Here is a 26,490-nt window from a genome sequence, read left to right as displayed (position 1 = left end):
TCAAGTTATATGATCACAGAAAAGTATTCCAGCTTTCTCTGATAACACTAGTTGCAGCACTATTTGTAAATGTTTGTCTATGCCAGGTATTGTTTGCAGCATATACATTGTCTTCTCCTTAAACCAACCCTCTAATTAAAGTATTAGTATCCCCATTTTACAAAAATGACAGATACTATTCTCATTAGTTTATGCCTTGGTGCCTCACCCTCTGTCAAAGTATTGGCTGCAAACTAGCTATTTGATATGAATCAGTATAGTTATATTGTATTAAACATTCAAACACAGTATGAAATGAGAAGCAATAAACATTTCTAGAAGGATTAATATATTATTTGATTTATTTTCATAATCCTGGCAAGGATATAATGACATGGGAAAATACTCATGATTTTCCATATTACTGTCTTGATCCCAAAAGTTAAGCATTTTTAATGATAATAACTTGTGCTTTTTTTCAATTTTTTGAAAGATCTATGAGTATATATTTATTACATGGCAATAATTCTGTCTGAAGGGCTTAACTTTTTCTTTTTCAAAGATTATGACAATGAAGAGATCTTAACTTATGAGGAAATGTCACTTTATCATCAGCCAGCAAATAGGAAAAGACCTATCATTTTGATTGGTCCACAGAACTGTGGCCAGAATGAATTGCGTCAGAGGCTCATGAACAAAGAGAAAGACCGCTTTGCATCTGCAGTTCCTCGTAAGTTTGGATGCATTCCCATTTTCCTGTGCTTTTCAGCTTACTACCTTAGAACCTAACTGTGTAGGGAAGTTTTTCACCCATTTCATCAAAAGAGTGTTGTCCAAGAAAGAGGAACTTTGTTTTAACCAAATCTTTTGAGAATTTGCTATTAAAGATAGTCACTCTTGATAAATATACATTTTCTCTAAGAGTATGGTACTAATTACTTTCTAAATGAATTTCAATTTGGGCCTCTTACAATGCCGTGCTCAGTATGGAATCAGCCCCTGTTTTTTTTAACTGATGCAGAAGATAGAAATTTAGACCTAATTTAGACCTAATTTCTGAATACAGAAGTTCTGTTTAAAGACTGTATAGTACCTAATCTTATGGAAAAACTGAGTGATAGTATTTTATTTTACTTTTAAAATTTATTTATTTATATTTATTTTTGGCTGCGTTGGGTCTTCGTTGCTGCGCGTGGGCTTTCTCTAGTTGCAGCAAGTAGGGGCTACTCTTTGTTGCAGTGAGTGGACTTCTCATTGCGGTGGCTTCTCTTGTTGCAGAGCAAGGGCTCTAGGCACGTGGGCTTCAGTAGTTGTGGCACGCGGGCTCAGTAGTTGTGGCTTGTGGGCTCTAGAGTGCAGGCTCAGTAGGTTGTGGTGCATGGGTTTAGTTGCTCCACGGCATGTGGGATCTTCCCAGACCAGGGCTCAAATCCGTGTCCCCTGCATTGGCAAGCAGATTCTTAACCACTGTGCCACCAGGGAGGTCCCCAGAGTGATAGTATTTTAAATGAAATGCAAGATGAAGTAATTTGGAGTGTAAGCATAAAACATATTAAAGGTAATGGTTATTAAGATAGTAAAAACACAGTTTTGTTCATTTCTCAATCTAGAAATAAAACCAGTCAATGTTAAGTTAAACACATGGGGGTCTAACATTTCCTTAATTCATTATTTTTAAATTTGTATTACAAAATAAACATTTTTTCTGACTAACAGAATTATCCCTCATCCTTACTCTGATCCACGTCCATTATTTTTACCTGATTTTGTTTGCCTAGATACAACTCGGAGTCGGCGAGACCATGAAGTAGCCGGTAGAGATTACCACTTTGTTTCACGGCAGGCATTTGAGGCAGACGTAGCAGCTGGAAAGTTCATTGAGCATGGTGAATTTGAGAAAAATTTGTATGGAACCAGCATAGATTCTGTACGGCAAGTGATCAACTCGGGCAAAATATGTCTTTTAAGTCTTCGTACACAGGTAAAAACTATTTTGGTTTAGGGTGTTGAACTTGAGGACATTTTTCACAGAGTAATTTTTAGTGGGAACTGTATTTTGGTCCAAGAACCACAGGACCTAATTAAGTTCTCATACAGTTTTTTCACACTGATTCCCTACGAATTTAGGTTGCTAAATCTCTTTCAGTTTCCTCTGAGGGGAAAATACATATATTCCATACTTACATATACACATGTACATGTTTTCTGAAACTTAAAATACAGTAACTGTAGTGCTGGTATAGTACTTTAGTATTTTAAAGGTTATAAAAGAATTTCCCTTTCCTGATTCTTATATGAGAAAAATTAGAATAATTAGAGGTCATTTTTATGGTTTTAAATGACGTAGTTCAAGTATTAGTATCATTACGAGTGCTGGGTTGTATCTAACGAAATGTCCACTGTTCTATTATCTGTCATACAAAAGAAAACCTTCAAAAATTACTAACAGTTGCTTTTTAGATTTCCATTAAAAATAAAATAATTTTAGAAATTTGGGATTTTTAAGATTGTGTTTGTTGTGAATTTTTTTTCTTTTTGTACATTGTACAGCTTTAGCATAAAACTTTCCTTAATGTCGTGGAACCTACTGTGTATGTCAACTCACGAGACATAGGTAGTGGTCATTAAAGAGATGTATATGAAAGAGAATTGAGGGACTTCCCTGGTGGCGCAGGGGTTAAGAATCCGCCTGCCAGTGCAGGGGACACGGGTTCAAGCCCTGGTTTGGGAAGATCCCACATGCCGCGGAGCAACTAAGCCCGTGCACCACAACTACCGAGCCTGCGCTCTAGAGCCTATGAACCACAACTGCTGAGCCCGTGTGCCACAACTACTGAAGCCCATGTGCCTAGAGCCTGTGGTCCGCAACAAGAAAAGCCACCGCAATGAGAAGCCCGCGCGCCACAACGAAGAGTAGTGCCCCCTGCTCACCACAACTAGAGAAAGCCCGCGCACAGCAACAAAGACCCAACGCAGCCAAAGATAAATAAATTTATTTAAAAAAAGAAGAGAGAGAGAGAGAGAGAATTGATTCCAAAATGGCTTTCCTGAAATAGTAATTAGGTTTTCTTTATTTTTTAGTGAACAAAAGAGCTTATTAGTCTCTGCTGTTTCAACTATAAATATCAGACTTAAGAGAAGGATTGATGTTTTTACTAAATTCCTTCAGAATTCTTTATATTATTTTGGCTAACAAATTTACCAAAGAACTTAGAGTAGTTAAGCATATTGTCTTAATTACTGTTTTTAAGATAGAAAAGGACATGTCCCTATAATCCCCATTTTTGTAGAGTACTTCAATTTAGGGACACACATTCATGCAAAGGCAAGGTGAAAACCACAGTCTCTTAATTCAGACAGTATGCTTTTTCTTCTTGGATGTGCTTTTCCAGAATTTTCTTTTGTATGTGTATGTGAAGTTTTTCTCTGATTCTTTTTGCATTTAGACCCTGGCACATGGTAAGGTGACTGCTCATTTGTAATTCCTTCAAAATGGATTTTTAATATGGTTATTTTAATCTGTGTGTGATCTTATTAGCAGGGTATTTTATCATCACATAGTTGTAATTCTTCATTAATTTTATTTCATTACATATAAAGAGTAAGCCAATATTCTGTGTGTGTTATAGGTACACAATATATTCTTATATTGAATGGTTAAGATCTATCTTTTCTTTACAGTCATTGAAGACTCTCCGGAACTCAGACTTGAAACCATATATTATCTTCATTGCACCTCCTTCACAAGAAAGACTTCGGGCATTATTGGCCAAAGAGGGCAAGAATCCAAAGGTAAAGTTATTATACTGTCATACTATTCCATTGAAAGTAACATGAAGCAGTCATGGCTTAATATGTCACAGTGCTTAAAAACTACATCAGGCTTCCCTGCTGGCGCAGTGGTTGAGAGTCCGCTTGCCGATGCAGGGGACACAGGTTCGTGCCCCGGTCCGGGAAGATCCCACATGCGGAGCGGCTGGGCCCGTGAGCCATGGCCGCTGAGCCTGCGCGTCCGGAGCCTGTGCTCCGCAACGGGAGAGGCCACAACAGTGAGAGGCCCGCATACCGCAAAAAAAAAAAAAAAAAAACACATCAGCTTAGGCTTTCAAACGGATTATTCTTTCTGCCATATCACTTTCCCAAAACTGCCACAGTTGCCTCTGGTTGGACTTCAGCAGCTCTCCAAAGCAGGGGGCTTCTCTTGTTGTTCTGCATACATTCTCTATTATCACTCTAAATGTATGGTAGGAATACATACATTTTTATGTATTCCTACCATATATACATACAGTAATACATACACCTTTGGCATTTCTTAAAACTTCCTTACCCTTCTTCACACAGATCTATGTTATTTCTAACAAGGATTAGGTAACACCCTCCCCCCACACCAAATATTCTCAGCAGATTCTTAGGGATTACCCACTTTTATCTGCAGATATTCCACATATGCAAGGAGCCAAACTTGAGTCCTCTTGCTTTTCTCTTCTTTTTTCTCATTGAAATTTTATGTTCTGTTTGTCTTCTGCCTTTGATCTTTTTGTATGATCTGAAATGGAAAAATGTTTTTAGTTATTATTTTTTTTTGCCAGAATATAGTCAAATTTTATTTTATATGTTATAAGGTACAAACATATGATGCCAGAGATTGTACTTTAAATTTGGCATTGAAAAAATATAATTTGGAAATATAAATAATTATTCAAAGTTCCATAATATATTACTCCTCAGATTTGAAATTCAAAATCTGGCATTCCTTTCCTATGCCCCAAGATATCAATCAGCATGAGGTTGTGAATCTTGTGTTGCAACATGCAGCAGAGAATTCATCTTTGAATCCTTTAACTTTGAGTAACACTTAGTTTTCTTTAGTTTCATAGCAGAAAATAGCTGCTCACAAACATAAGTACTTCCAAACATGGACAGAACCTTTGCATAATGGTTTTTATATTTAGGGTAACCTCCCAAGATATCTGTAGAATTCTGGGATTCCAACGTTATCGTATTTGGCTTTCAGTATAGTGTTGACCTGCAATTCAGTAACTTCCATTTGTAGCTCTTTATTCACATTATTAATACTAATTGAGAAAGGGGAACTAAACAAGATTAGTTCATTCTCATAAAGTTGGAAAAGTCAGAGAACGTTTTTTGGAATTGAGTCTTCAACTCTTTAATTTGGGGAATGTAGTTCAGGCTGTCATTTTCATTTTCAAAAACTAATTTCATCGTAGGAAAGTGGGCCAGGTTGTTCCTTCCCAAATGAGTCTACCAAAGACAAAATTTCACTAGGAATGAGCCAACTGAATCATACATTTGTGTCACCACTTGTGAACGCCTTTGCAGAGAAATATCCAGCATGTTTAGATATGTTATAATAATGTCAACCAAAAAGGTTAAGTCTCTGAGCCAATCTTTGCTCGTAAGCTGAGGCTCAGATTTTCCTCTAGAAGACATGAAAAAGTCAGTTTCCTCCAACTGTTCAAAAAGCTGCCTTAGGACTACACCACAATTCAGCCACTTAAGTTCCATAGAGCAGAACATGTTTCCATATTGTGTGTCTAACTGATTAAACACAGCACCGATTTCTGTGGTCCGAGCCATGGGAGTGTATCCAGGTTATGGTATAAACTATGTCCATGACGTGATCCATTTTTAATCTTTTAGCACAAAGTGTCTCCTGGAGAATGAGACCGTGCAGAGACTTAAGTTCCTTGTCTTGGCAAAGCCCTGACACTTTAGATTTCAGTTTTGTAACTAGTTCTTTAACACTAACCATCACAGAGTCACCATCTGTGCTAATACTTACCAACTTTGACCAGTCCACGTTAAATTTTTTTAAGACTTTTCTCAACACGTAAAACTATTTCCTGATGTTGTGCCTGTTATGGGAACCATGTCCAGAAGTTCTTTGATCACATCAAAAGTTTCATTGACACCATGAATAAATACAGCTACGTGGGGGGGGTGTTATTTCCATCCACACCTTCCTGAGCTAAATGGAAAAAAGCCACAAATGATTCAGCTTTTTCTTGCAACTTGTCCTGCAAGTTCTCAGTCGTATTGTTAACATGCTGGGCAACAACATTACCAGTTAGTCTTATGTTGGCAAATGCGTGTCTGTTCAGGGCACATGATTTCTGCTGCGCTCAACAGACAGTCTTTGATAAACTCGCCATCTGCAAGAGGTTTTGCTGACCAGGCAATTTTCTCACTTAATACATAACTACATTTCATGGCAGCATCACTTATTTTATCCACGTTCAAAAGCAAATCATGTTGAAATTTCAGCCTTTTTTTCAGTTTGTTGAATTTTCTGTCACACATCTTTTCTGTAAATCCATCGTGGTTCCTATGATGGTTGCTTTCCTAATGGTGTTTTAGGTTACATTCTCTCGACACAGACAGGCTTTGTTTGCATATTAAACATGTGGGAACATTCTTTACCTCCACAAAGAAATATGCTCTCTCACATTTTTCTTGAAATGCATGGCTTTCTTATTCTTTCGTTTTCCCATTCTCCAAGTGCTCTTTTTTCCATCTCTTTCATCTTGGCCTTGGCTTTTTTCTCCAACAAGGTCCAGAACTACAGCAAGCCCACCGATCTCTGTTCCTTGCTTCTCTTCCAAGGCTCATTGTGCATCGGCCTGTGACTTGAAGTCAATATAGGCGATCCTTTCACTCATCCTATCCTTGCTCACCAATCTGATTTGAAAAGCATCCTAAAACACTTCTATTAATTCATGCTGAGTGACTTTGTCAGGCAGGTTCTTGATCAAAAGTGTTTTGGCATTTCGATCTTTCTTTGTTTCCTTTCCCTTTGGTTTCTTCAATTTAGTTTCGTATCCAGGGACCTTTGTTTCACTGAGTTCCAGGGCTTTTTCCTGGTCATCAGCAGATTTAAAATTCACTAACCAAATCTCCTTCTAATTTCTGTTTTTTGGTTTCAGTGGAAGCCTTCTGTTTGGTCATTTCCTTCTGTTTATCAGGTGCTTTCCTCGTAGGCTCTTCATCCTCCTCCGAGTTCTCATGTCTCTTCTCATGGTCCTTGAGCTTGGCACTCCTCCTGTCTTTTGGCAAATTGGCCCCTGTGGCTCCCCTCCTGTGTGGTGATATTAATTTCTCAGCAAACATGGGAGCCAGAAACGTTTTTTTTCGATTTTATTTCCGGGAGCAGTAGCAACCTTCCTACCATTCTTAGGGACGACAGCCTCATCTCTGCTGCCATTGTCATTATCTTCTGACATCTCATCTTCCCCATCTTCTATTTCTTTTAGGGAAAGACTCATTTTCTTTAGTTCACCTTGATTTGTTTTCCTCTCCAGACTGAGAACTCATTGTTAACGGGACCAGCTTCCATCTCTACCCCCATCAAAATTAACAACATAAATAAGGAGTCTAAAGCCAGAAACTTTAACCATCACTTCCCAAATTAACCCGCACAGTGTCGTCCCTGACGAGTTCTCCTCCCTTTAAGGCTATCGCTGGTGTAGGGCACTGCCCACTCAGAGCCCTGCAGGCCATTACACGCAGCCAACCAGGACTGGACGCCCAGGAGAAGCCTGCAGCATCCCACAGGCACCAACAGGCCAGGAAGGCCCTCTCAGCAGCCGCCCAGGACTCTAGGCCCCAGGCAGCTAATTATTTTAGATGCTGGATGTGGTTGAGGTAGTCCATATTATACCAAACAGTACTAAAAATTAAATGATAATATATTGATATATTAATCAGAAAGCATTGACATTTTATTTAAATGTATGAAATGAAAACTGTCAAGTGACATGCTATATCAAAGTAACAAATACTCTTCCTTGTTTTTTGACAATTTCCTAAAAATTTCTATTTTACAAAGGAATCACTTAGATCTCATTTCATTTGCTATGCCTTTAAATCTCCTTAAAAGCCATAAAAACACATAATAATATTCCTCCCTAAAATCTCCTCAAAAGTCTTTGATTCTTGACTATTCACCACACCCACCAGCCCTCTTTTTTCCTCCCCAAGGTATCTTTTTCTACTCTGGGTCTACTTACATTTGTTATTCAGTCTGTATGTGAAGGTGGTATTTTTCAGTGTCTTCGACATCAGGGACTTTCCCATCCTTTGTGTTGAGCATAATTCTGGTTGCTTTATTTAGGCTAAGTAGGCCAGCTGGTTAAAGTAGTGTTTCACTCCTTTTTCATTTTTGCAACACAAGTGCAAGTTCATAAATAAGTAGGGTCAGAGTATCTGCTGTCCTAAGCACTTGAGATGATACAAAAGAAATCTGAGACATAAAGTGGGGGAGGTGGTGGTTGTGGGATGAACTGGGAGATTGGGATTGACATATAGACACTAATATGTATAAAATAGATAACTAATAAGAACCTGCTGTATTAAAAAACTAAAATAAAATTCAAAAAAAAATATGAGACATGTTCGCTGGCTGTTCTTGAGGAGGATCACATATAATAAGGAAAACTAGATTGACAGTCTATGAAACTTGGTGCCCAGTTAACTACTTTGGTAGACCAGAAACACTGTAGTGGTTCTAGGAGAGGAATGCACATAAAGGACCAAAATGGACTCCATTTTACTTGTTCAACCTAATTTTCTATTTTCTGACATGCACACTTATTTTTTGTTAGGTTATTCTTCTCCAGCAAGAATTTGATAGCATGCCAAGGGCCACATGCCGTTCCAAAACATGTTAAGCAACTTTCTTTTGGTTGGTGGTCTCTGCCAGGACTCTCATGGAATTTTTTTACCTATTTTATTTTTGATATTTTAATATTTAATTGTAATATTTAAAATATTTTTACCTACTTTATTTTTAATTCAGATTGAGTGAGTTCTAGAAAGAATACCTATTAACAGTTGACCCTTGAACAATGTGGGGTTTGGGCACCAAAACCTCCATACAGTTGAAAATCTGTGTGTAACTTATAGTTGGCCCTCCATATCTGCAGTTCCACATCCTCAGATTCAACCAACTGCAGACAGTGTAGTACTGTAGTATTAACTATTGAAAAAAATCTGTGTACAAGTGAACTGTGCATTTCAAGCCTGTGTTGTTCAAGGGTCAACTATATACATGCTTTTAAAGCAGGAACTTAATCAGTTACCACAATGTTTTAGCAGTATACAATGTGCTTGATTTTCTAATTATAGTTTTCTAATTTTAAAAAATTAACTTTATTGAGATTACTTTACATGCATGCATTTTAATTGTATAATTTAGTGAGTTTTGGCAAAATGTGTACCTGTGAAACCATCATGCCAATCAACATTTAGAACATTTGCATCACTCTAGAAAAGTTCTCTCATGCCCCTTTAAAGTTAATACCCCTCCACTCTTTCCTAGGTAACCACTTACCTACTTTCTGTCGCTATAGATTTGTCTGTTCTGGAAGTTCATATAAATGGAAACCATTTATAAGTTTAAGTTTATAACCATTTATAAGTAAGTTTAAATTTGTATCTAGCTTTTTTTAAAATAAATTTATTTATTTATTATTCATTTTTGGCTGTGTTGGGTCTTCATTGCTGCACGCGGGCTTTCTCTAGTTGCAGTGAGTGGGGGCCACTCTTCGTTGAGGTGTGTGGGCTTCTCATTGCGGTGGCTTCTCTTGTTGCGGAGCATGGGCTCTAGGCGCTAGGGCTTCAGCACCTGTGGCACGTGGGCTCAGTAGCTGTGGCTCGCTTGCTCTAGAGTGCAGGCTCAGCAGTTGTGGCACACGGGCTTAGTTGCTCTGTGGCATGTGGGATCTTCCTGGACCAGGGCTCGAACCCGTGTCCCCTGCATTGGCAGGTGGGTTCTTAACCACTGCGCCACCAAGGAAGTCCTGTATCTAGCTTTTGATAAGTATAATGTTTTTAAGATTCATCTATGTTGCATCTAACAGTAGTTCATATCTTATTGCTGAGTTGTGTACCAGGATCTAAATATATCACAATTTGTCCATTCACCAGTTAAAAAACATTAGGGTTGTTTCCAATTTTGAGCTGGTGACTAAAGCAGCTCTAAACATTCATAGTTTTTTGGTGGACATATGTTTTCATTTTTCTTGAATTGCTGGATCAAAATGATAAGTGTATGTTTTAAGTGTATAAAAAGTACAAAACTATTTTATAAACAGTTTTCCTTTCTACACTCTCACTTTGGTTCCATTTGCTCTACATCCTTACCAACTTTTGCTGCTGTTGTTTTGTAACAACTTTTTAGTCATTCTAATAGGTGTGAAGTGTTACCGTTGTGGTTTTCATTTGCATTTTCCTGATGACTAATGATAGCATCTTTTCATGTAGTCATTTGGACAAATTCTTTTGTGAAATGTCTCAAGTTTTATTTTTTTTAATTGAGTTGCTTTCTTGTTGAATTGTAAAAATTCTTTATATATTCTGGATATAAATATTTTTTCAAACTCTTTGTAATTTAAAAACATATTTTTTGAAGATCAGAATTGTTTTTAATGAAGTACCTCTGTCCCTTGGTATGCATGGGAGATTGGTTTCAGCACCTGCTGCGATACTAAAATGGAGGATGCTTAAGTCCCATACTTGGCCTTCCATACCACAGTTTCATGTCTTCAGATTCAACCAACCATGGATCATGTAGAACTCTATTTATTGAAAAACATCTCTGTATACACAGTTCAAACCTGTGTTGTTCAAGGGTCAACTGCATAATTTTTTTCATTTTTCTTATGGTTAATGATTTTTGTGTATTGTCTAAAAAAATTTGCCTACTCCAAGATTATAAAGATTTATTCTGTATTTTCTTCTAAAAGCTTTCTTGTATTAGCTTTCCCTTTAAGGTCTATAATCTATCTCAAATTAATCTTTATTTTAGTGTGATGTAAGGGTTTGTTTTTTTTTTTAATCACACATGGCTATCCAATTGCTTTAGTATCATTTCTTGAAAAAGGCTATCCTTTTTTTCCCATTGAATTACATTGGCATCTTTGTCAAAAATGACTTGACCAGATACGTAGCGGGGAGGGATTATTTCTGGACTCTATTCTGTATTTATGCTGAATCACATTGTCTTGATTACTGTAGCTTTATCTTTTCTCGAAAAATGGTCATTAAAAGGAATGAAGTACTGATACATGGTACAACATGGATGAACCTTGAAAACATAAGTAAAAGAACCCAGTCACAAAAGACCATATTTTGTATGATTCCATTATTTGGAATGTCCAGAATAAGCAAACCTATAGAGACCTGAAGTAGATTAGTGGTTTTCCTAGGGCTGGGGGTTGGGAGAAAATGGGGAGTGGCTGCCAATGACTATGGGGTTTTGGAGGGAGCGGGGTGAGGGGGGATGGAGGGTGATGAAAATGTTTTGAAATTGATTGTGGTGTTGATTGCACAACTCCTCTGTGACTATACTAAAAACTATTGAATTGTACATTTTAAGTGGGTAAATTGTATGAATCCCCCATTGAATTGCTTCCAGTTCACCATTAAATGGGTGAATTGTAAATGAATTATATCTCAAGAAACCTGTTATCTGGGCAAAATAAATCCCAGTGGGCTTTTCTCTGGAAATTGAAAAGATTATTTTAAAATTGTATGGAAATTTTAAAGAATAACCAAAACACTTTAGAAAAAGAAATAAGTTGGGAGACATTTTTGTTAATTTTCTTTATTGTTTGACTATTTTCCATTTAATTGACTTATTTTTATTCTTATACTTACGTTGGCTTTAATTTGCACTTGCTCTAGTTTCTGAAGAAAATTAGATGATTTTTAAACCTTTCTTCTTTTCTAATATAAAGTTATAAATTTCCTTCTAAGTAGTTCTTTAGTTGCATCCTACAAATTAAGGTTATATTTTTCATTACCATTTTGTTAGAAATATTTTCTAGTTTCCTCCGTCATTTTCTTTAACCCATGGGTGATTTAGAAGTATCTAATTCCCATCTGTTGGAGATTTATAAAATATTTTATTGATCTACAATTCCATTGTGGTAAGAGAACATACTCTGTAAGATGTCAGTCTTTCAAATCTTGGTGAGTCTTATTTTATGACCCAGTATCTGTTCTATCTTGGTGCATGTTCCTGCACACCAGTAAGAATGTATATTTTGCAGCTGTTGGGTAAAGGGTGGTGTATCTGATTGCCTTTTATGTTTTATCTTCTTTGGTATTTAATAGTGTTTTATCACACAGTAGAAGTGTTGAGTAAAAACAAATTCTCAATTTTAACTCTGTGAGATAGTGCTAACTAAGAAAGTGATGGTGTTCCTCACCAAATGCAAAATTTAAATAATCAGTTATTTCATTGTACTGTGAATCTGTTCTGCTGTAATGGGGGCTTGAGAGTGGTAAACTAATAGTATGAACTATTATGGTCAATTTGGCCTATAGATAATTTTTTCAGGCCAAAGATATTTGAGCAAAAACATTTTGTTTCAATTTCGTCATGAATTGTAATTTGAAAAATTAAAACATAAACTACCAAGTAAATAAGTCATTTTGGCAAAAGATGAATACTTAAATTTGATAAAGAAAAACTAGGTGGGTTAGATATTCATGTGAATCTATGTAAGACGTGGGGCTTAACATTTATATTTCAAATCTAGTAACACAAGGTTTAGAGTCTACCTTGAATTCTAGAATGTTCTTTCAATAATCTTCAGCTTTGAGTAGACATAAATTTTAACCAGAATGTCACAGTATGTTCAGTTACAGTGGTGTAGTAGAGTCCCTGCTGGGAAACAAAGGATTCTGTGTACCAGAGCCAGATGCACAACATTCCAGAACGAAAATTAGAGGGCCACACAAGAAACTAATTCAGGACAAGCCAGAGCTGTCATCTTTTTTCCTTGACTTATGTTTGTTTTTATCTTTAATATCCCATAACTTAAAGACAATGATATAAAATTAATACTACTTAACACTATGATATATGATCTTATGTTACATGATAAGGAAATAAGAGAGGGAAGAAAACAAAGATATTTTAATAAAAATGTATTCTGAAGTAAATAATGAAGAAATACTTATGACAACTACAGTCCTTATTTCTTTAACTGGTCACATGGTCATAGGTGGTATTTGTAACTACTTTCTTCTACTATGGTTTTTTTTTTTTTTAACATCTTTATTGCAGTATAATTGCTTTACAGTGGTGTGTTTCTGCTATACAACAAAGTGAATCAGTTATACATATACATATGTTCCCATATCTCTTCCCTCTTGCATCTCCCTCCCTCCCACCCTCCCTATCCCACCCCTCTAGGTGGTCACAAACCACCGAGCTGATCTCCCTGTGCTATGCGGCTCTAGTGAGTTGGATGGACCTAGAGTCTGTCATACAGAGTGAAGTAAGTCAGAAAGAGAAAAACAAATACCGTATGCTAACACATATATATGGAATCTAAGAAAAAAAGGGTGATGAAGAACCTAGGGGTAAGACGGAATAAAGACACAGACCTACTAGAGAATGGACTTGAGGATATGGGGAGGGGGAAGGGTAAGCTGTGACAAAGTGAGAGAGTGGCATGGACATATATACACTGTCATATTTTTAATGTTTTCCTTCTGTTAAAAAAGTTCAACCAGTTGAACAATACAAATTGTTTGGTATTGTGGGTCCAATATAGTATTGATGTGTGGCCTTTACGTCTGAGACATATGGACATTTAATTAGTTCTCTTCATCAACAGGGGTGATTTGGGGGCAGTTTCACTTTCTTGGACACATGTGCCTGATTATCAGAAGGTTCTCGATAAGTTTTGCATATAACCTTGCCATCTGCTTATCTGTGAAACAGCTGTTTCCTTCATGCATTATTTTAAAGTAGCCTGCTCTATATGGCTTCCCAGACTCTTCTTAGGATACTTGTTTTTGCATCTTGAAGACCTCCTTTGTGTATTGAAAGCAGAGAAGCAATTTTAAAAGCTATTTCCCCCAAAAAATATATTAATTAAAATCTTGGATTTCCAGCAGTGTTTTCATAGAAAAAGGTACCCATTCTGTTGATCCTTTTCTCATGATGTTTACTCTTTTTAACTCTGCAACAGATATAGAGGGCAGGGGTTCTTCATAAGAGCCAAGAGCAGGTGGCACTTGAGGTCCTGCCAGAAAGGTTCACTGTTACAGAAGATGTTATTTTTAGGAAGAGGTTATGGTGCCCTGAAATGTTTGGAAACGAACGTCTGTAGGGAATTCAAAGTAACAGTCTGTGCTCTTGAAGCCTCTTCTTGTGGATAAGACAGAAATATATAAAAACCTAAATAGCAGTATAAACAGGTTATATTGAGTTGCAAATGGTTCGCAGTGTCAGTGCTGAAGATACCAGAGCAAAGGAAATCCCTGTGGCCATGACAGGGTTGGGTTGAACACTGGAGACTGAGTATTTTGAGAGACAGAAGGAAAGCAATGTTAAGGCCATTTCTTGTTCTTCAGCCATCTCTGACTCATTGTATATTTTGGTAAGGAATGGACTACCTCTTAATTTTTTTTTTTTTTTTGCGGTACGCGGGCCTCTCACTGTTGTGGCCTCTCCCGTTGCGGACGGAGCACAGGCTCCGGACGCACAGGCTCCAGACGCGCAGGCTCAGCGGCCATGGCTCACGGACCCAGCCGCTCCGCGGCATGTGGGATCTTCCCGGACCGGGGCACGAACCCCTGTCCCCTGCATTGGCAGGCGAACTCTCAACCACTGCGCCACCAGGGAAGCCCCTACCTCATAATTTTTATCTTCTCTTTGCAGCCTGAAGAGTTGAGAGAAATCATTGAGAAGACCAGAGAGATGGAGCAGAACAATGGCCACTACTTTGACACAGCAATTGTGAACTCGGATCTTGATAAAGCCTATCAGGAATTGCTTAGGTTGATTAACAAACTTGATACTGAACCTCAGTGGGTGCCATCCACTTGGCTGAGGTGAAGGAAACATCCATTCTGTGGCATGATTGGACTTGATCTGGCAAACTGCCAATAGGAAGATAGCCCTGATACCTGAGCAAGTCTCTGAGAAGGTGGCAGGCAGTATAAATTGTAGACCTGTTCTTAGATCTTGAACTAGTGAGAAGAAAATCCCCTTAGGCAATTCATTAACAGCATTCTTTATTCTCTGTACATGGGCTTTAGAGGTTCTTGCCTCATTTGGGGATTTTAAATGGAAGTTTTCAACAGAGCAGTTCCATTTTATCCACATAAAAACCTTTTAATTCTGTTTTCATCTAACCAACTCTTTTCTGCCTAGTCATATTTCCATGAAAAACTTTTGTGTGTATACACAATGGTCCATGTCTCACATAGTAATAAATATTGATGTTATTTAACAGTTAACTTAAATGACTTCATGGGAATTTGTGGGTGAAGGGAAACTGCTTCTGTGCACTGGGCAAGACAACAGTATTTGGTTAGTCACCAGAACTACTTTAAAAAAAAATGGTGCCACTTTGGTCTGGAGCTGCTCTGTTAGGCTTGAATTCATTTGTATGTCTTTTAATTCATAAAAACATTCCGTTAGAAGCACCAATTTTTTAGCCCAAACTTGTGGATCAGACTTCACTGCACATGTGAAAGGTTTATGCAACGGTCACACCTGTTTTAGACTCTGCTCTAAAACATGTACAACATATGCTGATCTTTTTAAAGGTATAATGGTTTTCTGAATTTTTTTCTTTAATCGTTGCAACGGATTGGGTAACTTTTACTTCCTTTTCCTGATCTGCATAGTACAATAGAATGTATAAGTTACATTTTTACGAATGGCAGATATTGATATAAACTCTGTTGACTGTTAAGTTTCTTCCTCATGATGCAAATAGTTTTTTACATGCATAAAAGGACATAGCACATTTGACAGTTTTTTCATTTTTATATATGAGCACAGTATAATTTGATGACTGTGCCATATATGTAGGTAATAAACTGGAATTTGTGATCAATATAGTTGCTGTACTGTATACTAATATTTAATGGATTGACAAATGGTCATTGATTACACTTGTTCAGCATTGGAATAAAATTATATGAGGGAAATGATATGACAATTGACTTTGAGATCAGAAGGAAAAGATGACCTGGAAGTCATTTGAACATTTTAGGAAAAGAACATTGCAGGGGAAAAGTTAAGCATATAGAAATAGGTTTTTATCATGATAAGGTCTGCCTCTTATGATCAGAATGCAACAAGCTAAATCATAAAACATTTAAGCTAATGAAACTTTCATACTGTCTCTATAGCTTGTAGCTTTAAAATTCAACTTCTGTAATTGGCATGGAAAGTTAATTTGTAGTATTTTCAAGGCTTAAGGGATGGTGTGATGTGTGACAAACAACCTCAAATGTGAATGTCTTGATTTTATTTATATGGTGACTTTAGCTACAATTCCTGTTCCCAAAGCTAAACACTGGAATAATACTGAATTGTCACTTAATTTAACATAAGCAACTGTTTTTAATGAGTAGTTTGTCTCAGTGTCATGTACATACTTGAGTTTTTCTCCTTTGCATAATATTTGAACAAATTGTAGACAGTTTATATGCTGCCTTTTTCTGTTGAAATTCACATGGCCTCAAAGTTGGCTGTGGAATATATCTTGTGTGGAAATACTTTCAAGATAATGTTCCTTAGGAAGAAAGTTAACATTCCTAGGTTGAGGTAAGGAATGCCATACATACTGTCTCTTCAGGTCTGAAACACTCCAGTTTATGGCAGGAAAATGCAAAGGTCACAGTGATTTTCAGCACTGAAAACAAGGCACTGTAAGTACTTAATCTTTTCAGTTTTCCAGTATACTTTCTCTTTAGGAATGAAAGGTAGTCTGTGGTAGACAGTGGAGTTTTGTGAGCTGCTTATCATAACTGACAACTATTTTCAACCCTACGATCTAAAACGTTTGCAGTTTGAGTCAAGTTGTTAGAATGAGATTTCAGGCGGTGTCAGTAAGCGGCTGCCGCGCTAGTCCCTGAGTTACCTGTAGACCACAGGGCCAACACTAGGGCCATGTGCTATGCAGACTCAGGCATGGCTTTAACAAGCAAGTCCAAGTCCCCTACCGAGGCACATGCTATGCCGTAGTATACTTCTTGAAAATCTAAGCTGATGAGGTATTTTGGGGATCAGTTAAGTCCTATATATTTTTCTCCTTCCTCATCAGCAGTGGTAGAGGGATAGAAATGTTTATATCCCAACTTTCCTCAATCCTGGTGATATGGATGTGCTGATATTCGACATAGTCCCTACAAAGTGAAAACTGAGTTGTTGCTGACTTCCTTGAAAGAAAATGGAAAAGAGCCTTGCTCTCCACCTAGTTGTGCCCTACACCGCTCTGGCCAATTCCATTTCCTGTCCCTCTGTGGTTCTGATTGGAGACCCCAGTGTGGAGGGAGGTCTTAACCACTTATAGGAATGATACCAATCGCTAATGAAATGTACATTAGTTCAAGTAAGGAAATAATCTTCCTTTACTAAATTTCCTTAAGTCAGAACAAACAGAAAGGAGAATAGTGTTTAGATTAATCCAGATTTGCTTTCTATGAAAATCTAATGTCTGGATTTTTTTTTTCCTTTTCTCATGGCCTAAGGAACAATTTGAATGTAATTCTGTGAATGTGTGTGGATTTAAACCAGGGATTTAGCCTTAATAAAGGTAACCTTTCTGACATCAATTGTTAATTCTCCTTTGTACTCTTATCCTGCCTGTATCTGCACTCTGTTGTTTTGAGATGTAACACTGCACATTGTAATGTAAAAATAAAAAGTAAAATTATATTTCAAATTTAAAAAGTCACTGAATACTTTCTCTTGCTGTGTTTATATCCTCTACCATTCAAGGTGTCAACACATCTAAAATGACCCACCCTTGTCTTCAAGTTTTGCCAGAATCAAGTCCGTTGGAACCTCTGGGTGAAACACAAATACGTTTTAATTTATTCTTCACAGTGGGGGAGTGCCCCCTACTGGCACAAATGTAGGTTCTGTTTCCTTAATTGTTTAAACTGTATTAAAGATGATAGATAGACAACTTAAAGCTGCGAACTCTGGAACTAGTTTTCTGGGGAAGAAGGTACGTAATACTCAGGCGAATTCCACTACATGCAACCACCAATTTGAGAACACTGAGGATAGGATGACTTGTTGACAAATATATAACATATTTTCATTCTCCATTCTTCATCCCTCCCCTTTTTCTATAATACCTACTCTGTATCTCCCAAAGGAGGCCAATCATGTACCAGAAAGTGTTTGTTACACATACACACACATGCTACCCCAGTCCAGCTTTCTATTCCTATTCCTGATCTACTCCCTTCCCATACAGCTCCAGTCACCCCAACCCTACACAACAAATTTTCTGTCCACTCTTGTCTCTTTCTTTTTAACAATATGCTAAACTGTAAAATCTTCTACACTTATGTAGGGAGGGTAGCCAAAGCCAGTAAGTACCAGAGGTTTATGGTGCCACAGGAAAAACTCTAGGGTACTTCTCTGGCTTAGTTCCTTAAGTTGAACATAAATTTATCTAAATGAAAACCCACGAAACCTGGCTCTCTGCATCTACTTTCCAGCTAATTTTTGCCTCCTACAGAGCCGTACATACATACATACCACTTAAGAACCAAGGCTCTGAAATCAAGATACATTTGGCCTGCCTTCCACCTGCAAAATGGAGATGATGGTATTTATAACTCACTAGAGTGTTGTTGGGAGGATTAAATATTAAGCAGTTCATTGTTACCTATTTATTTTCAAGACTTACGAACTCAGTTGTTGGTTTTCCAATCACTACTGAATTTACATTGAATCTGAGATTTTATTGTGAGCAGCAACAGGATTTCCTAAAAATCAGCTCCTCCAGGACAGGCCTTATGTCTGTCTTTACCTTTACCCAAAGTTTTTAACATAGGGGAGGCAAAAAGGATAGAAGTTAAGGATGTAAAAATTCTGAAGGTAGACTGCCTGGATTTAAATCTGGGATTCACCACTTCAAGCTCATTGTGCCTCAAAATTTTCTTCTATGAAATGCAGGATTAAAACAATATGTACCTCTTAATGGTTGTTGTGATGAGATAATAATAGATAAAACACAAATGTCTAATACCACTAAGCTATTTTATAGTAGGTCTTTGTTAAATGTATGCAAAATTACTTTAAAATTACCTACTTTAAAATTAGTCTATGCTGTGATATCAGTTGATTTAAACACAATACGGTTAAGGCTAGTGTCACAATTTCACTAATTAAAAACTGTTCCATGGCCAATCATGTCAAACAATGCCTATAACTGAGTGCAGGAAAGCCTGAGTAATCATGGATGGCTCACACCAGATCAAACTACTAAAAACCTCAGTCACCCAATATGGTCATTCAAATGCCTCAAGTTGTTACTGATTATAAAATACTACAGTTACCTTATTACTCTCAAATGGGAATTAATTATTTTTTCTTAGAAAAAACAGCAGTAATAATAAGCCCTCTTAACTCATTGGCAATCATATTTATTAGTATCCCAAAATTCAACAATCACTCACTCACCTCAGTAAGTTTATGAAGGGGGGGAAAGGGAAGCTACCCACTTCATACATGTCTGCAGAGAAAGCTCTTTTTGGATGCCAATCCCATGTGGTGATCTGAGCATAAGAACACAACTTAGCAGTAAATTCATTAAAAAAGGAACAACTCATTTTTAAATCATTTTACTGTATATTACCATAGTCACATTTGAATTGGCAGAACTGTTCCCATGACAGACAAGACAGACCTGTCATTCAAGGAAGAATAAGTGAAGGTTTTCATAATGTTTGAGGAGAAGTCCCACAGTAACTAACACAAGGATGGCTGCAGCAATCTCAGACAACGGTGTGCAAGTAGGTAGGAACAAAGGGTGTTCCAGCAGTAGCTAGCCTACGTGTGTTGGCCTGAGACCACTGCTGTTTCCTAAGGGGAATTTCTTAATATGTTGGTAAGCAGGTCACTTGCAACAGACATGTAAGTGGAGTAGGGTGACACTTCGCAGAATAAATTCTGTAAGTTTCTGGGCAGGTTCTCCAAATGTCATTGGTGATAAATGGTTGTTGAATTATGATTCTGCAAAGGTAATCCCATAAACAGACAACAGGGAATTTTACAACTGGTGAAATTCTTAGGCCAAAAATTAAATAGCCACACATACCAAACCTACACACCGTGAATTAAAATGATGCCATGTTAGGCCTTCTGAAGGAATCAGAGCAGGAAAGATTATTCAAAGAGAAGATCCTCATCCTTCTCTTCAGCCAGAAGATTAGCAGGTTCCATCACCTCTCCAGCTGCCTTCCGTTGTTCCAAGTCCTTCTCAGACTTTTCCTTGAGAATCTTTTTCTTCTCCTGTATTTTCTTTAACCTATAAAATAAAATAAAGGAGGGAATTTTCTGAATGCTGTTTTGGTACTAAGTAGAATTGATTTCTTCTAGTTTTGTAACAAGGATAATAAACACCTACAAAGTAGAACAAAATTCTACCTTTATTAATTTCAATTTCAGTAACATATTTATAACCCATTTAAAAAAAAAAAGATTTGAGGTAGAATACACAGACATTTTAAGCTAATAACTGATTTCAAAAGCTCCTGTCTCAGGGTGAATAAACTTTGATGTCCATTCCCTGATAATGGAACAGGTTTTCAGCATTCAGACACTAAAATTTTGGATCATTCAATCTGGATTACCACAACCCTGCACATCAACTGAAGGACAAACTAAATTTTGCTAATTACGATTATAAATCATACTCAGAAGCTACTCAAGGTCCAAGACAGCTATGTCTTTCCTGAATACGCCTGCCTTCACCTATCTCCCACTTCTCTGAAACTGACACACTGACCCCTGCACACCACCTATTTAGTATTTATTGTCCCTACTAGCTCTAAATGTTCAGAGCTAATTCCTGTACAGGTATCATTTCTCTCCAAGTACTCTGACTTTCTAATGGTATGATTTATATTATTATGTAATGTCCCCAAGTACTTTATACCTTCTCCTGGAACATTTCCAACATGCAATACATATTTGTTGACTGACTGATTAATTCCAGTTTCTTTTTATGTGGGAGACACCCCATCTAAATCATTGTTTCATTTTAAAGAATTATCGAGGCTATTTATAGTTTCTCTGAAGGGCCTGAGTTTTCAGAGATGCCATATTTTAGGTGTGTGCAAAACTTGGCACAGATCTATCTCCACAGCCTTTGGCAATATTATTCCTTGTTTCTTATCAGAATAAAATACAAGTTGTACTAATTCTTTTTTTTTTTTGCCCGCGCTGCACTGCATGTGGGATCTTAGTTCCCTGACCAGGGATCAAACCCATGGCCCCTGCAATGGAAGCGTGGAGTCTTAACCACTGCCAGGGAAGTCCCAAGCTGTGCTAATTCTAAAGAACATAAGCCAACATGTCTCAGCAAATCGAGCTTTTGGAATATGGAAAAACAAAAAATGATCAATAACTGCAAATTCCAACAAACCTATAGAACTCTTCTCTCTCTCTCTCATCCAGCTCTGTGATGATATAAGCAAGGGTACGTTCAATCCGGGGAATGATGACTAGGGTTTAAAAAATATATATATAGTGAGAACTTCAAATCTTTTTTCAAATTGCCAGTGCTCATTTGTATAACAGTAACTTATTTTTTCTAACTGTAAAATAAATGTACATTTAATGCAAAAAACAAAAACACAGGGAAATAAAATGAAGTATAATCCAACCACTCTATAGTTAACTAATAACAAATATTTTGGAATATGCCCTCATACTGTCTTTTCTATGGACAGGTAACACTGGACCATGATATATATACAACACTGAATATACTGAATTTATATGAATATGTAACATTGAACCATATGTTACAAATAGATGTTATTTTAAATACAACAGCAATCCATTGTTAAAAACTGGAGCATTGAGCAGAGAGAATACAGTACGTTGAATTTTCTGTCAATCATAAGGTTCTACTTTACACAGAATTTGCCTATTCTGCTTCTAGAATGTGAACTCCTTGTGAACTGAAACTGTTACCTTATCCATTTTGTTTTGCTTGCAATTCCATGCAAGAGGCTGGCACAAGCAAGCAGTCAGGAAATGTGTTTTAAGTTTTTAAACAATGAGATAACTTCCTCTTTAACACTAATAGAGCCCAAGCAAAATAATTTCCTTGCTGCTCAAATTTTGCTCCTTTCTTACTTTAAAATTGAATAAGTGTTGCTTTAATGAAAACTGAGTTTCTTAAGCAAAAAGTACTGTGGCAATATTCAGCAGTCATAGTTTTAAAATAATGAAATGAGAGATGGAAAATAAATACATTCAATGGGAAAATTTATTTTTAGAAATCAAGAAGAACAGCAAGAGAACAGGACATAAGGCCTAAGAAAGACAGCTTTAAAGTTTAATACTTCATGTGTTCAAAAACATTTATCACTCAGTCATTGGAAAGAACTTACAAAAACATTAGGGGTCTTGAGAAATAGTTTCACCTTTTATTCATGAATAATCAGAAATGAGTAAAACATTCCGTACTTTTTAACTCACCACTCTCCTCTAACTACCCGCTAAATCATACACACACTTCTATCGAAGGATTTACTAACAGTTATCTGTATTACTGACTCACTGCCCTTCCTACTGTGGGCAGGGGCAACATCTTATTCAGCAGGTGATCAGTGCCTGATTCCTAGTAGGTCCGTGACAAATGTGGAGGTGCGGACAAGAGGATGGACAAAGAGCCTCACAGCAGCTTACACTCACCATGTTCAATGGCATTTACACGCCTGTTGGTTATCTTAATAGCTTCATCCAAAGTAACAAAGGAAGTCTAAAATAAGAGGATAAATTAATAATGTAAGCACAAAGTCTTCCTACTCATGCCCTGTCCACCACTTGCCTTCACTCAGCACTTGTAGAAACATTTGGAAACCAAGACTACTTCAACATACTTAACAGAAAATTCTTATGAGATTTCCATAGAGCTAACATGATTTCCATTCTATTAGAATTTGTTTACTTCAGACTCACCTGAAGTTATAAAGATGGCATGAGAAGAGAATCATACACTAATGACCTAGATATATATTAACTGGCTACAAAGCAGGGGGGGGAAAAAAGGCTTTCATGCATAAACCATATTATATTTGCATTTAAATCTATATTGACTATTGCTGTTCTCACCTAGCCAAGAGTGAAACTATACCATTGCACAAACATTTTGTTAGTAGTAAAAAGTAGGGACAATGGTGCAGAAGCCACCATTTCAGAAACTTACCTGCAGCGAAGCTAGTTCCACCAGCAGTTCCACTGCTTTGGCATAATTCCTCTTCAGTTTAGCCAACTGTTCACCTCCTCTGGCTAAACCAGTCAGTTCATAACCTGAAAGAACCAGTCAGACAACATTTGTATTTAGGGTGTAATCTTCCCCATAAACTTCCCAAAAGAAGATAAGTCAGGATAATACCAAACATGGAAAAACAAATTCACTAACCCAAACATTAAGTGCCCATTTCACTCCCCCAAAACTGTAGGACATGTTGCTGAGTAGTTTTGCACAAGGATACTTTCTAAATCTAACTATAGGAGAAGTTACCTTGCTGGATTAACGAATGCACTCCTTCCCTTTGTAGATTATACTGCCTGATGCCCCAGTACGGTTGACACTCTCTGTTAACAGGTGACTCACTAGAATATTCTACTTCTTTATTCAAGCAGTACTAAATATTTGATGTGAACCAATTTAATATGAGGGCCAAAGAAAGAATATTGTTGTTTCTATGAAAGAAAGTTGATTAGTTTGGAGACTCAACAAAGATGCGTTACTACCTGAAACATGCTGTCAAATTAGGAAAAGGTGAGACAATTATAAAAAAATCGGGCAGGCTGGCTATAAAAGTCTAGGAAGATTCAGCATTCAGATTGTATCACAGTGCCTAAGATCTTACTGTACTTTAAAAAGACCCAAACTGGAAATTATAAACAATACATTGTGGGTGTGGTTTATGCAGACAGACAACATGGAAGTCTGATCAGTGGATTCATACTCAAAGAAAGGCCATGGCCTTATATTTTTAAAATTGCAAATGACTCTATAAATTTCTAGGTTGAAATAAAATATTTTAAGCAATGTATAATGTTTTGTGACTCCCTGCAATAACACTTTTTTGATTAACTGATAAACTATTGTCCCAAATATATCTGATAAGAAGGCTTCTGGACTTCCCTGGCGGTCCAGTGATTAAGACTCCACACTCCCAATGCAGGGGGCATGGGTTTGATCCCTGGTCGGGGAACTAAGATCCCACATGCTGCCCGGCGACGCCAAAAAAAAAATAAAAAAAAAAGAAGGTTTCCAACACTGGAACCACTGAACTCTAAGCAGGTCTATTTATCATCATTTTCCAGAATAATTTTCATTTAAAGAGGAACTGGAAGAACCCAGAGACACACACATAAAAAGTTTCACACTTACTGTCAGTTCCTTCATGGTAATGTTCAAATACTGGCAAAGTAACACCTGTTAAACACAGAAACATATATGGATTCACAAACATGTCCTTAAAGTACTGTTTCTTAACCACTGTTTCCTGTGTTTCTTTTTCAGCAAATACTCAAAAGCCAAGAGATTGCCTGGAACTGTAACTGGTTTCAATGAATGAATTTAGGAACCTTCCTTAAGTGTTCATTCCTATTCAAAAGTCAAATTATCCTTAGTAAGGGATCTGGCTGTTACAATGTTTGTTTGTTTTTTCTTTCATCTTTGAGGTATACATAATATACAAATAATTGCACATATTTAATGTATACATTTTGATGAGTATAGAAATATGCATATACCCATGATACCATCATCACAATTAAGGTAATAAACATATCCATCACCTCCAAAAGATTTGTGTCCCTTTTCCTGTGTGTATGTGTTAAGAACACTCAACATGAGATCTACTTTCTTAAGCTTTTCAGTGCACAACACCCTATTAACTGTAACTATACTACTGTACAGCAGGTCTGTAAAATGTATTTATCTTGTATAACTGTAACTTCACATCCACTGAACAATAGCTTTCCCCACCCCCATCCCCTGGCAACCACCAGTAAACGAGTTTTAACATGTAAAGCCAAACAACTTTGTCTAAGGAGAAAAGATTAATTGGGCCATCAAGATCTTGCTGTATAAACGGGTTAATTTAAAAATGTTATCTTTTCTCTGCCAAGAGTTCCAAAGGGTTGAAAAGTTACCTGCTACATTATCTTTCTTTGCTCTAATCTTCACTTGGGCTTTATTTACATTTTGGATTACTGTGGTGCTGCAGAAAAAGAAAAGGCCTTGATTTAGTTGAGTTTTTAGAGTGAGAAATAAACCAGCAGGGACCCATCAGGTGACTTCAACAAAAGTAAGATGTCATGATTATGCTTTGATGATTGTCTTCTTTCAGAAAAGAACAATCACTGCTACCAGAGGAGGGCCTCAGAGAGCAAAGTATGAACAATATTCAAACATTAGCCATAAGAATACAAAGAATGATTTTAATGTACATGGGCTGCTTAAGTTTTCAATCAGACATGTGGTGCATGGATGTGACTTTAGGGATTTTCTTTCCACTAATGTAATTTGGAGAAAACGTTCCTTCCTTCTGGGTTTGCTGTTCAAATCTGTAGGTGTGCCTAAGCAGGAGTTCAATTCCTTTACCTTGGAATCTATCTAATTTCCATCTGGCTTTGTCTGACTCCCCACCTGTTACTATCACAAAATAAAGTGTCTTCCTCATAGCCACCCTAAAACACCTTCACATACCACATACACACTATTTATTCCCGCCCTCTCATGGAAAAGTCAATGCAAATTGTTATCCTACCAACACTGGCAAAAATTAAAAGTCTACTACTTCAAAACGTCTTATGACAAAAAAAAAAAAAAGGTCGGGTTTCCCTGGTGGTGCAGTGGTTGAGAGTCCGCCTGCCCCGGTCCAGGAAGATCCCACATGCCGCGGAACAGCTGGGCCCGTGAGCCATGGCTGCTGAGCCTACTGTCCGGAGCCTGTGCTCCGCAATGGGAGAGGCCACAACAGTGAGAGGCCCGCGTACCACAAAAAAAAAAAAAAAAAAAAAAAGGTCTTATGCCCCTCAAGCTGTAAGACTGTCCACAGGTAATGTTCCCAGATAACACAAACTAAGAATGGAGGCATTGTGTTATTGGTAAAGAAGACTAAAATCAAAAACCCTGAAAACTTCCACTTCTGCCCCTGAGTAGTCATTTGACTTTAGGAAGGCACTAAACTTAAACTGAGAACAACAATGCTCGCCTGGTCCACCTCACAGGCTTATTTGGAGAACCAAATGACATAACCAAACATAACATATGTAAAGCAATAACTAAGCCATTTTGTACACTTTGTAAAGCACACATTGACATATGCCATAAAGTCCATGCCCTTTAAACAACCAATTCCATTCTCAAAAATTTTCCTAAGGAAATAATTCAACAGAAATTTAAAAATATATACATAAAGATGTTCATGGCACCTTTTCTAATAATCCAAATATCT

General features: G+C 37.2%; 2 protein-coding genes across 6 annotated transcripts in view; one reads left to right on the top strand and one right to left on the bottom strand.

Annotated features, from left to right (window-relative positions):
- The window catches only part of PALS1 (protein associated with LIN7 1, MAGUK p55 family member), a 104,484-nt gene extending 85,013 nt beyond the window's left edge, over positions 1-19,471 (top strand). For all 3 annotated transcript variants that reach the window (XM_082647467.1, XM_082647466.1, XM_082647468.1), the window contains 4 exons: positions 542-709; positions 1,758-1,960; positions 3,661-3,771; positions 14,681-19,471. In XM_082647467.1, the coding sequence (XP_082503593.1) occupies positions 542-709; positions 1,758-1,960; positions 3,661-3,771; positions 14,681-14,857 (659 nt within the window). In that variant the 3' untranslated portion in view covers positions 14,858-19,471. The remainder of the gene's footprint in view (positions 1-541; positions 710-1,757; positions 1,961-3,660; positions 3,772-14,680) is intronic.
- A 136-nt stretch (positions 19,472-19,607) lies between these two features.
- Positions 19,608-26,490, bottom strand: part of ATP6V1D (ATPase H+ transporting V1 subunit D) — a 13,285-nt gene continuing 6,402 nt past the window's right edge. For all 3 annotated transcript variants that reach the window (XM_082647471.1, XM_082647472.1, XM_082647473.1), the window contains exons 4-9: positions 25,184-25,251; positions 24,417-24,461; positions 23,220-23,323; positions 22,706-22,772; positions 21,426-21,504; positions 19,608-20,306 (exon numbers count right to left, since the gene is read on the bottom strand). In XM_082647471.1, the coding sequence (XP_082503597.1) occupies positions 20,165-20,306; positions 21,426-21,504; positions 22,706-22,772; positions 23,220-23,323; positions 24,417-24,461; positions 25,184-25,251 (505 nt within the window). In that variant the 3' untranslated portion in view covers positions 19,608-20,164. The remainder of the gene's footprint in view (positions 20,307-21,425; positions 21,505-22,705; positions 22,773-23,219; positions 23,324-24,416; positions 24,462-25,183; positions 25,252-26,490) is intronic.

The sequence above is a fragment of the Grampus griseus genome (genome assembly GCF_964374135.1).
Source record: "Grampus griseus genome assembly, chromosome: 2".
NCBI lineage: Eukaryota > Metazoa > Chordata > Mammalia > Artiodactyla > Delphinidae > Grampus > Grampus griseus.
This window is presented reverse-complemented; position numbering and strand designations above follow the sequence as displayed.